The 12124-nt window shown below is 40.3% G+C and overlaps 1 protein-coding gene across 1 annotated transcript in view; it reads right to left on the bottom strand.

The window, feature by feature from the left end:
* Positions 1-235: 235 nt before the first annotated feature.
* LOC135477728 (mucin-16-like) overlaps positions 236-12124 on the bottom strand; it is a 141302-nt gene continuing 129413 nt past the window's right edge. The window contains exons 153-165 of the mRNA XM_064757923.1: positions 10804-11034; positions 10325-10518; positions 9418-9591; positions 8736-8991; positions 8421-8470; positions 6870-6948; positions 6152-6366; positions 4753-4920; positions 4147-4293; positions 3282-3440; positions 1670-1977; positions 1210-1270; positions 236-582 (exon numbers count right to left, since the gene is read on the bottom strand). Of these exons, the coding sequence (XP_064613993.1) occupies positions 236-582; positions 1210-1270; positions 1670-1977; positions 3282-3440; positions 4147-4293; positions 4753-4920; positions 6152-6366; positions 6870-6948; positions 8421-8470; positions 8736-8991; positions 9418-9591; positions 10325-10518; positions 10804-11034 (2389 nt within the window). The remainder of the gene's footprint in view (positions 583-1209; positions 1271-1669; positions 1978-3281; positions 3441-4146; positions 4294-4752; positions 4921-6151; positions 6367-6869; positions 6949-8420; positions 8471-8735; positions 8992-9417; positions 9592-10324; positions 10519-10803; positions 11035-12124) is intronic.

Below are 12124 nucleotides of genomic sequence, written 5' to 3'. Positions count from 1 at the left end.
TCTCAACGACTGATCTTGTGCAATTAGCATGGTCAAGTACATTTTCACTGTAGGTAAGCATGTGAGTAAGGCTTGACGTATTTTGCGACTGTCGTGTGATATTTTGTACAGAAATTCCGTAATGCGTTTCTATGCACATAATATCAGGAGATATTGTCACGTATATTTTATGCTAAATGTGAGTAAAAGTGTGACAAAAGGCAACAAAATCTACGGGTACAGTATAAAATGGGGCTTACGACACTCTGCAACGCTTGCCCGGATCGTCACGATCACAAGGGATACTTACGTCGCCTAAACACTGGTTGCATGAACATCCCTTGAGGATGGGGTAAAAGGCTTCCTGCCGGGCCCTCTCCTCGCCACACTCAACGGTAACGGCTTTGACCTCGGCTACCTCGCCCGTGCAACACTCACAGGAGTTCTGAGTGGCTGCCATGTCACGTGACATCATCAGCAGTGGAGAAGAAGACGAGGTTCCGCAACCTCCGGCACAAGACGTGATGGCAACTTGTTCTACAGAGCGACAGCCCGAGATCTCGTCAACTAGGTAGTCCTGGCGCACGTGCAGCGAACAGGTAACTGGGGAAATACACATTGAAGTTATTTAAACTGGGCCAAGTGTGTCAAAACCCATGTACAGCCGTTAAATGCTTTTTATTGGTTAGGTTAATGAAATCACAGGTGTTGAGTGAACTTCCTGTTTTAATGCTAGGTCACATTTACACCACTGACGTCTGTTCTATTTCACCTTGTTGTTTGCAGTAAAAAAAACTTCATTTTCTCATGGAAAGAAGTTTTCAGTGTACATTTATATCTCTTGTATATTTTTTGTGTGGTTGATCTATTTCAGATAGTATAAGTATACATATACAAATTTACAAAAACATCCTTCACTTGTATTCATATCAGATGTATAACCTCTTATAACTACAGGTATACTTAAATAAGCCGTTATTTGTGTCCCCGATCCAAAGGTAGGAGTCAGCACTTTAGATCATATTTCGAAGACACATTGCTTTCTGGGCAAACAATGAGAGCACTATAAGACAAGTGAAAGCCCGATGCTTTCAAATCCAAAGGTAAGTGGTTTTAACGGATATAAAAGGTATACAATTCTATAACGTATTCAAAGTGTGCAATTGTTGAGAACAGCGTTAAAATACCAATCAACCGATCAATCAGTTCAAACATGCAACTACAAGTTACCTGGAACAGGTATACACCTGGGGCAGCAAGGGTTTGGCACGTCGTAGCTCAGTTCCTCTCCCTGTGAAAGCGAGTGAGACAAGAAGATTGATGAAAATTCTACCAAGCGAATGTAAGCTATTCTTAACGCTATTCTGTCTACACATCCAATCCAATACCAAGTAGCGTTGAATATTTTGTCAATGTCAACACATAGTGCTTATTTTTATAGAAATGTTTTTACACAATTCCAATTTGGTGACGATATAGTACTCTTATTCAGACAAGAACTTCGACGATGTTGATCCTACAGGATGCTTATCTTCATTGTTATCATGTCACTGGAATCTGACATCATTCCAAAACAAGGCTTGGATGACAATCTTTCAGTAAACAACGGTTAATCAACAAAATATTGGTAAATATCCATGACGAATAATTTTAAACCTGCCCCGCTCCCCTATCCCAGCCCCCTACTCACCTCTTCACAAGTCGGTATCTCGCATTCCCGCGAGCAGATCACATGGCTGGCCACACACTCACAGACGTAACATTTGTCGTTGACTTTCGTCCACATTTCTCCGCCCTGTTTCGTCTCCCCGTTAACGCTGCACTCATTGCACGTCGTCGAGTTCACGCATTTCCCGTCTTTTCTGTAGAATCCTTCAGCACACATACAGTCCCTGCTGTCGTCGACACATTGTACTGGGTCTTGTACATTGTATCTGTCTTCACAGGTCCTTTCGCACGTTGTGTTTTTAGACCAGACTTCGTTATCATCTCCACAAACTGAATCAAAATATTATTTATTTGATTAGAGATTTACAACGAAATCAAAAATATTTCAGTTATATAACACCTATACACTTTATGCTGGAGGAAAGCCGGAAGAACGCGGAGTAAACGTGTAATTAACGGTTTACATCAATTTTAATCAATATATATTCTTCAAGAAAAGAATGTCGCCTGAATAGAGGTGTCAGAATTTCACCTGGTATCAGGCGTCATAACTTCACCTGGTATCAGGCGTCATAACTTCACCTGGTATCAGGCGTCATAACTTCACCTGGTATGTTTACACATATTCGTATGCTGAAACAGAATTCTTATACGTGTCACGCTTTTCCTTTTGACAGTATTTCGTTCCTTTTTCACTGATTTACAAAAAAAAAAAGAAAACCAACAAGACTTGAATTAAGCACCGGTAGAAATATCAAAGAAACCTGAATCTAAAAAATCAGATGTTTTCATTATAAAGTGCGCTATACGCCCAGATTGATAATGTATGTCACAGTGACGTCACGGTCGGTTATGTTTCTTTCTGGCCCTTAAGTAGAGCATTTAATTTCAGATTCCCTTTTTAGTAACACAAACATGCACTTTATGAGTAGTTTGTACGGGAATTTTATTACAGGTGTAAAATACATGTGTAGGAAAAATTGTGTGACGTTACTGGCGACACATACAGGTGTAGGAAAAATTGTGTGACGTTACTGGCGAAACATACAGGTGTAGGAAAAATTGTGTGACTTCACTGGCGACACATACATGTGTAGGAAAAATTGTGTGACGTCACTGGCGACACACACGGGTGTAGGAAAAATTGTGTGACGTTACTGGTGACACACACAAGTGTAGGAAAAAGTGTGGGTCTCACTGGCGACACATATAGTTGTAGGAAAATTGTGTTATGTCACTTGCGACACATACAGGAGTAGGAAAATTGCGTGACGTCATTGTCAATATGGTTCGTAAAGTCAATCTTCCCCCTCCACCACCACCCACCCCCAATGCAAACAGAAGTCTGCATTTAATTGAGTGAAAACAGCATAAATCAGTAGGCCTGCACGTACAATCTTTTTCCTCCATTCATGTTTCCTCCATGACAGAACGTCAGCGATGTTACACCGATGCCGGTTTTATCATGTGGCTGAATACTGAACCACTCGGATGGATGAACTGCTATATATTAGTATATCTTCGGTTTTTAGATCAGATGGTGATGCACGTAGAAATCATCGGACCTGTTTGCCAGTCTATATGAGTTTGAATTCCACTGATTGAACTTCATTACTGTTAACTATAAGACTTACCACAGTCTTTAATCATGCAAGGTGCAGTTTCCGTCAGCTCATCTGAACACTTCGTCGTGCCATTCTCTCCTTTGTAGTCACGTGACCTGGTCATATTGCCCAACCCGCACTCAGCTGAGCACGCGCTCCATTCACTCCATTCGGTAGTGACGCAAGTTTCTAAAACAACAACAAAAGAGACGATTTTGTACAGCACCTTCGCATAAACCTTCAGCGTATTTGATAGAACATATGTGTGTAAACAGCTTTTACACGCAATACAGGCGACATTATCCATGTGTGTTTAGCACAAAATTAATGCAAAATACGTGCAAATGTTGTTTTTATTATTTTTTTTTTGTTTTGTTTGTTTTTGTTTTTTGCTTCAATTTTTTGTTTTGTCTTAAGAAAATTTCTAGATCATTTGCAGCAACTCAGTAATCAACTTGCTGTTGCGGCCCAGACAGAGACATATATACATATATATTATACACATGGATCTCTGGCTCATAGCGCGCGGAGTTGAAAAGGTACATCTAAGAAATAGCATAGACTTTGTGCCGCAGTGGAACCAGCTGGAGCTGGAGCTGGAGTTGAACATGCGATCTCATTCATCAGGGGTCAATGGGGCGCGCCCATTAATCAGGGGTCAATGGGGCGATCCCTTTAATCAGGGGTCAATCGGACGATCCTTTTAGTCAGGGGTCAATCGGAAGAGCCCTTTAATCAAGGGCCAACGTGGCGATCCCATGAATCAGGGGCCAACATGGCGATCCCATTAATCAGGGGCCATTCAGCTCCGCCGAAAATAATGGTTCATACGAATGAGCGAAGTAGCGAGGAAACCTGTCCAATACAAGCAGTTTACGACTACATACAAACTCACCATTACAAGGGAGGGTATTACATGGCCTAGTTTCGGGATCGGGCAGTTGGCAATCCTCAAAGTTTGCTGTCTTCGCCCTAATCTGGACGCCGCCGTCACAAGAGGCAGAACATTCCGTCCATTCGCCCCAGTCACTAATTTCGCAGCCTGCAAGCGTGTATAAATGTATACCGACATTAGCCAAATTACCACTTTTGGATGACAGTATCTCAGTGGGGCTCACCAGTCCTCTAAAATGTCAAGCAAATCTTATAACTGATGGAATCGTGCTCTCCTCTAACTTCCTGAATAGCAATACCAGTTATTCAATAATATTACAAGTGATAATGAATTCAAGTAGAGTTGTCATAATGTTACTCTAATAGGCATCACGCTGGTCCTTCACTCTCAAGATTTGCGTCCCTTTGCGGAGGGCTCGCCCTCCCTATTATTTATACGATGGCGGCCAGCATTATGTTGGGAGGAAACCAGGCAGAGCCCGGAGGAAACTTACGACCATCCGCACGTTGCTGACAGACCTTCCAACGTACGACTGGAGAAGTCTATTAATTACGTTATGTCTGTATGTCAGTCTTTTTGACCTCCATGTAAGGTTAATCTACTCACATGGCACGCTGGAGTTGCACTCCCTCTCTTCGAAGTTTGGACCGCTGCAGGGCTTCCCACCGCAGCTCGGTAACGGATTATTGCATGTCCGGTTCCTGTACTGAACACCGAGTCCGCACTCGGAATTGCATTCACTCCAGTCTGTCCAGTCCTTATAACCACCGTCGACTGAAAAAACAAATATGCACTGATGTAGAGCCAGTCGAATGAAGAAACGGTCTGCAAGGGTATTTTAATATTGGAACTAGTACCCTCCAGAAGTTTGTAGTAATTTGCAATGTAGCAGATCACGAGTATTAACCAAAATGTTCCATAAATCCTGGAGATAGATGTGGGATATGTGCAGATAACTTATCTACGTAAACTGGGTGGAGAGTCAATGAAAAGAGAACATACAGTTATTTAGCAAATTCCGGAAATCATCAGTCTATGTAGACAGCGGGTATATCTTGAGATGAGTGAATGAGTGCTTGGGGTTTAATGTCGTGCTCAACAAGCAGTCGTATGACGACGAATGAATCTTTAGAGTGTATGTAATGTACCTCTTTGTTGCAGGTCGGATTTCCACCGCTCTTTTATCTAGTGCTGCTTCACTGAGACGACTTACCCAAGGCAAGTAAGTTGCCCCGCCCGAACCTATATAACCAGTCGTTGCACTCTTCCCTTCATGCTGAACGCCAAGCGAGGAAGTTACAACTTCCACTTTTAAAGTCCAAATTTGAAACCAAATAGGTTTCTCATGAACCAAAAAGCATGAATTATTCAAATCTGTTACAATACGTAATTAACTATTTCCCTATGAAGAGATATGCTGCGCTGAAACTTCGTATTACGCAGGGCCGGGTTTCCCGAACTGGTCCAGTAGTTGACACCCTGACATCACGTGGCGTAAAGCCATCCTAATCCGTTACGGATGTGTTACGGAACAATATAGCAAACACAGCGCTTGACCCATTTGTTCTGTTGTACAGTACATAACTGTTTCAGTATAGTTGTGCTGGTGACGCAAAGAAACGCTTCACAAGCCCTGCAGCACAGAATGGCAAGTGTTCACATTTTTTGAACAGGTTTACGTAGGTGGAAAATAACTGAAAATAGTTTTCAGTCTGATGATAGAGTCCTTTATGCTTGTTGTCTCTTCTTTTAAGAGAATTACAGTGACAGGTTGGTTTATTTATTTATTCCATTGGTATTTTACGCCTCACTTATGAATATTTCATTTATACCACGTCGGCAAGCATTGTAATGGGAGAAAACTAGGGGGTGCCCAGGGGACACCTAGAACTTTCTACTGGTTGCTGGAAATAACGACTGCTATAACGTAATACTTAGTTTGTGTTACATGTCACATCGCTAATCACATTGATTACCTTTGGTTGTATTTAATCGGTATACTTACCAATTGCAGACTCTTTGTCGCTACAGATGATTCCAGCAGCCTCTCTGCAGTAACAAGTCGTGCATTTATCTTCACTAACCAGCTCTCCTATTTTGAAGGTAGAATTGTCCATGAAACATGCCGGTGGACAGTCCATAATGGTACAGTTTGTAGTCTCCACTTCCTGTTTACCGCACTCCTCCAGTTCTCCAGGTTTGTTAGGCTTAACCCATGCCCTAAACATACAGAAACTAGTGTTTAGCACTTTTTTCTTTCTTTCTTTTTCTTTCTTCTTATCACGTCACAATATTACTTAGTTAAGTTTCGCTGGGTATGAAATGATTTTGTCGTCTATCTTTGCGACAAGAATAAGGAATACAATTATTTTTCTTTCGTTGTAAATTTGTCGGCAAATTAGGTGAAAAGTAAAGTGGTAAAAATAAAAGAAAAATTTTAGAGCATTAATTGATTTGTTTGTTTATTTGGTTTTACGCTGTATTCAACGACATTCCATTTGAACAACAATCGAATAAATGCATAAATGAAATGGTAACGATATTGAAACGCCAAAAAATAGATAAGTTATAACAATAAGACAGGATCAATGTCTTCTTAATTAGCAGATAGTTAAATGTGACAGGCTCATTTAGCTAAGAAGACGTTTTGTGCAGTAGATATTTCGCAGTATCTTGCAATATAATCTGCCATGTTGATTTTGAGGTGTCAGTTCTTCCATTACCTATATCGAGCTTTTGTTCCTTCCCCACAGGTGGCGCTGCACTCTCCCCAAGGCGTCCATTCGGTCTGAAGGCAAGGTGCTGCAAAAGCAGATAAACAACATACTTAAGAACATTTTGGAACAGTGTCTTAGAAAGCGACGTCACAAAATAAACTGACTACACACATAATTATAAACCATAATTTCTGGAGCAAAGATATTTTACTCGGATTTGTGTTAGCTTTTATAATGTCCTGGGCCCGGTCGCTCGACGTTATCTTACATTTATCTTACATTTAAGTTTTTAGCCAAACTCGGCATCCAGTACAGTTATCCAAAGTCAAAATATAACAGCATATTTATTGTTATGTTGCACGATTTTTAAGGCTCAGTACAAAATTGAAGAACTGGCTTAAGGTTAAACCTGGTAGTAAGTCTTAAACCAGTTTTGAACAACCGGGCCTTGGATATCTATTAAACTAAACGTACCGTTGTAAGTGATGTCACTTTTTTTACTTTTCATTATATTTGAAGGTCTGTTGGACAGAAATGCCTTAGCTAACCAGAAAGTTACACAAGAAAGAGGTACCATTCAGAGGCTCCGTGCAAAAGTGTATAAAATCTGTTTTCATTTATCGTTTTAGAATTTTTGTAATCCATAAGAAGCAATTATAGTAATATAAAGTAGGCTTTTTAGGCCTCATTTAAGTGATGTGACCTAACAGCACTGATTTCATAAGAATTTCAATAAGTTCGCTACAAATCATTTCAAAAATATTAATTTATAATAAGCAATTTATTTTCTGTAACATCTCTGATGAACTACCTTAGGGCCATACTAATAAGTTTTTAATTAATTCATGTTTAATTAATAATGTGAAAAACGTATGGAGCATAAGGTCTCAAAATTCACCTGAGAAAATAATTAATTTTGACGGAATGTTTCAGAAAGACAAGATGTAATAATATGTTTTGAACTATTTATTTACACAATTCGCTGATGCCTTTCGTTTGAGGCACGGCTTCTGTTTGACGCTTTACGTACACTTAGTGAATGAATCTTAACTTTCAAAATCATTGAGAGAGTATGTGTTTAACAGTTGAAAGAAATGGGGTACACTGTCCATGCAGTGGTCTTGTAGCCTTCTACCTCTGCCAAAAGAGCTCACAAACCTGGTAACATAATCCAGAATGACGAATAAAAACGTCCGTATCATTGTGAACCCTAACATATTGTTGTTGTGAGATGACTGTGGCTAAACGAAGCGACAGGTATATACGCGTTAGATTTTATTGAATTCGTTAATGCAGATCTGTTTTAAGTATGGAGATTTTATGATTCGCTTGTGGGCGATCGGCAACGCCAGATAATATGTAGTTTTTATTTGGTTGTAAATGCGAGACTCGGAAGTCGACACCCTACCTGTGTTTAAGCTATGTGAATATATAATGATGACACATCTTCACTTCGACCAACCAAACTTTGTACTTGTTTTCCAAGCTATTTTACTAAGACGAATACCGTCACTCTTCACTCGTATCAAAAACCCAAGAGACAAGACTAAAGCTTACCTTTGCAGTTTGGTTTTTCAGAGCACACCAGTTCTCCCATTTTACAAGTGCTGGAAGAGAAAACAGAATTCGAAAATCAAACCTTTGTGGTTCAGGTTGTAAATTACATTAGGGCACATATACGTTAAAAGAGTCCAGGTCTGTCTATGTTTGTAATTACTTGTTTAGATCAGTAAAATCTGTAACAAATAAAGGAAAGTTCACATTTCAGGTAGTTGTTGCTATTCCTTATATCGATTTACATTAGATTCATTTCATAAATATAACTTGTAGACTTTCAACACCAGTGTATTTTACATTATGTCACAAACGTACCAGACTTCGCAGGGTGAATTCCTGACCTCGATACCCTCGGGCACCTCGTTACCCTGTTCGTCATAGCAGGGGCAGTTAGTCTCCAGGATACACTGACCCCTGTATTCCACTTCTCCCTCCTTGCAACTACATCCGGGCTCGCATGCCTCGGGTTCGATGCAGATAGCGGACATGCGCAGTTCCTGGCAGGTTCGTGGACAACTCTCTGAGCAGTTCTTGTAGACTTTCCCGCCGTCGCATGAAGGTACCACATTGGCTGGACAAAGTAATCGGAAAAACAAATGTGTTCACCCAAAATTGCTATCTAACATATAGTGATGATGATAAATGATCGAGTAACGCCCTGAAAAAGTTTTCAGTCGTGCTATCACTTTATTCGTGCTGCACGTATAACACTGTCGTCGCTGCTCTGGTTAAATTCTCTTTGCTGAAAGTTATATTATGTTTTCCGTCTTACATAGGAACGTAGTTAACGTATACAATAAATGTCGTCATATGATCATTGTGTCGTAAAACTTCGCGTATTTATATCATCTTTGTCATATCAATCACTGCCTAATTTGTCATCACAAACGACAGGAAAACTGATAAGTACGAAAGACAAGGTTCTTAGGTGTACATATATACATGTGTGGTCTGACAACGAAACACGCCTTATGTGGAAATATATCTAAACACGTACGCGTAACACATGGATCCGTATTGCAACTCATCGACTCTAACGCCTCTCCTACACAGTCGTTGTCCTTTGTCACAATTCCGGATGCGTTACACAGCCTCGTTCTGGTTATCACTCCGCCATTGCAAGACGCGGAGCACTCGCCCCACGGTGCCCAAGGCGACCATTCGGGCGGTACTGAAAAGAAACAGCAAATGATTTGTTAGTAAACTTACGAGAATTAAATTTCTTGATTATTGTATAACTCCATACTAAAGATATATATTTTTTTGCTTATACTATGGCGCTCTGTGTTATGATGATTTTTTCATTATTTATTTCTTTGATTGGAGATATACGTCGTATTCAGGAGTATTTCACATGCACGACGGTGGACATCTTTATGGTGGGAAGAAACCAGGCAGAGCTCGTGGAAAACCCACAACCGTGCGCTCGTTGCTGTCAGACCTTTTGATGATTGAACACCTACTTGTTGGTTTCCTTTCTTCGAAACAACAGCCTACCAAATTGTTTACTTTTGTTTCATAAAAGATGAAAATACCATATCAGTGTAAGCTGCACTATGTCTGATATTTTACAGGAAATAATTTTTAATATGCAAACACGTGTGAAAAATACAAACGAATGTTGTTTGTTTGGTGGTTATTTGTTCAGCTTAAACAGTTAGTTGCTCAAACACGTAATTACAATTCAACAAAAATTTAGTCCCGACCAACCTTCTTTTGTTGTGCATTAGAACGAAAACTATTCCGGTGCTGAGACTCCAAGTCAAAGCGTTACATGATTACAATACAATCTGAACAAGCAACCAAGAAACACATTTTACTAATATATAGAGAGTTAAATCTCGTTTTAAACAAAAAATCGCTTTGATAACACAGATTAATCATACTGAAGCAATTTTCTGTACTGCAGTCCTCTACTTCGCGAGTCTCTTCAATGCACGGTTTGCCGGCCAGGGATCCAGGAATGGCATCACGTGTTCTCGACCTTTGACCTACGTCACATGATTTGGAGCAGGAGGACCACGAAGACCATTCAGTGTAGCGACAGTCGTCACTGCATGTGGCGTTCGAACAGTGCATTGCCCCGTTATCACATGAGCTACAAGTGGACAAAAACATGGTGTTTAACCAAATACTCAAATACTACCACTGTGGTGATAGTGGCACTGAAAAATATCTTCTTCGTTACAAACGGATAATACCATATTAACCGAATAAAATCAAAGGCCCTCAAAAATAATTCTTTCCGAAAATCTCCAAATTTACTCATACAATACGTTCAACAATTACACGTGAACAGTCCATCTCACAACCTACCAATCTCGTTCTTCAGCTGAATTTCGCCTTCCATGTATTTACACCGTAAAGTAGCTCTTACACTTACCATTCATTGCAATCGACATGCACAACAACGCCGTCCTCGATCTCGTCATCCAGTTCCACGGCCTCTGTTTGATTGGTTAGACCCTCGAAGCCATCTTTTTCGATCCAGCCTAGTGGACTGGGCGCCTTGTAGCCGAAGTTTCGTACAAACTCATCCTGGAGGAAAACACAAGAACAAGGAGCTACCTCGCAGTTTTCCTCATCTATTTCGAGCTCTGATGTGGTGGAGGTTCTGTAAGAAAAGCCGTGAAAGAAAACAAACAATGATTCATGGACAGAACAGGAATAATGTAACTGTACCATAGGCCTATACATGTTCCCTGGTCTAACAGCGATCTGCAAATGGTCGTGAGTTTCCTCCGGTTTGGCGCCGTTTCTTCCAACCATAATACTGTCTATCGCCGCATGAGCGAAATATTCTAAAGTAGGCGTAAAACTACAATCAAATCAATAAATTAATAAATATATATTCTTCTCAACCAACCTCCATTAATTTCTCTGTAGAGCCTTCTCGTTTGTCAAGCATTATATGGATTTGTACATTTATTTAACGGTTAACTATGCACGAATTTAATTATCACGTTTTAATTAATCATTTACTCGCGTGATTGTAGATAGGTTACGATATTTCCGTGAATGTTTCACTTGTATCCAGACTGGGGAGTGGGTGAAAAGAATGCAACTGGGCGAGATCAAGGATGTCATTTATAGTCGACCAATCACATTCTCGGGAAAACTCCTGTAGACGATACCGAGATAGCTCTCCTATGAAGTTATGAGACATTGGCGCATGGATATGGGCCGCAAAGACAGGGTAGCACGTTTGACAGTCACCAATAAAAATTTACAATCCTGCCTTCGAAAAACTATTAGACTTGCATCTGGAACGATATATCAGCGGATATGATTCACATGAAGCAGTCCCAACATGGCCTCGCCCAGAACATCATCCTGAATTACATGATGCTTGCACGTGATCATGTGGCCTTGCCAGTTGACCTTGGGAATAGGTCAGGCAGAATGAAACACAGCTGTCTGTATTTTAAAGCCAACAGGCATGACGGAGGAAATAGGGTTCGTTCTGTTTAAGAATTATAGTCGGCTCATGGCTGTATATATTCTTGCGATCAGGCGTTTTCTTAATTCCGACACAGAAACATGGAAAAGACCTGTTGATGCGCATTAACAGACTCAAACAATTAAACAATTAAATTTAATAGGAAGCCTGTTATCTGAGTGATGCTAGACTGTATTCTGTATTTGCGGCAGATAATTCTGTTAAATATAACACACGTATTCTATTAATTCAACACAACCAGTCT

The sequence above is a fragment of the Liolophura sinensis genome, chromosome 11, assembly GCF_032854445.1.
Source record: "Liolophura sinensis isolate JHLJ2023 chromosome 11, CUHK_Ljap_v2, whole genome shotgun sequence".
Taxonomy (NCBI): domain Eukaryota; kingdom Metazoa; phylum Mollusca; class Polyplacophora; order Chitonida; family Chitonidae; genus Liolophura; species Liolophura sinensis.
This window is presented reverse-complemented; position numbering and strand designations above follow the sequence as displayed.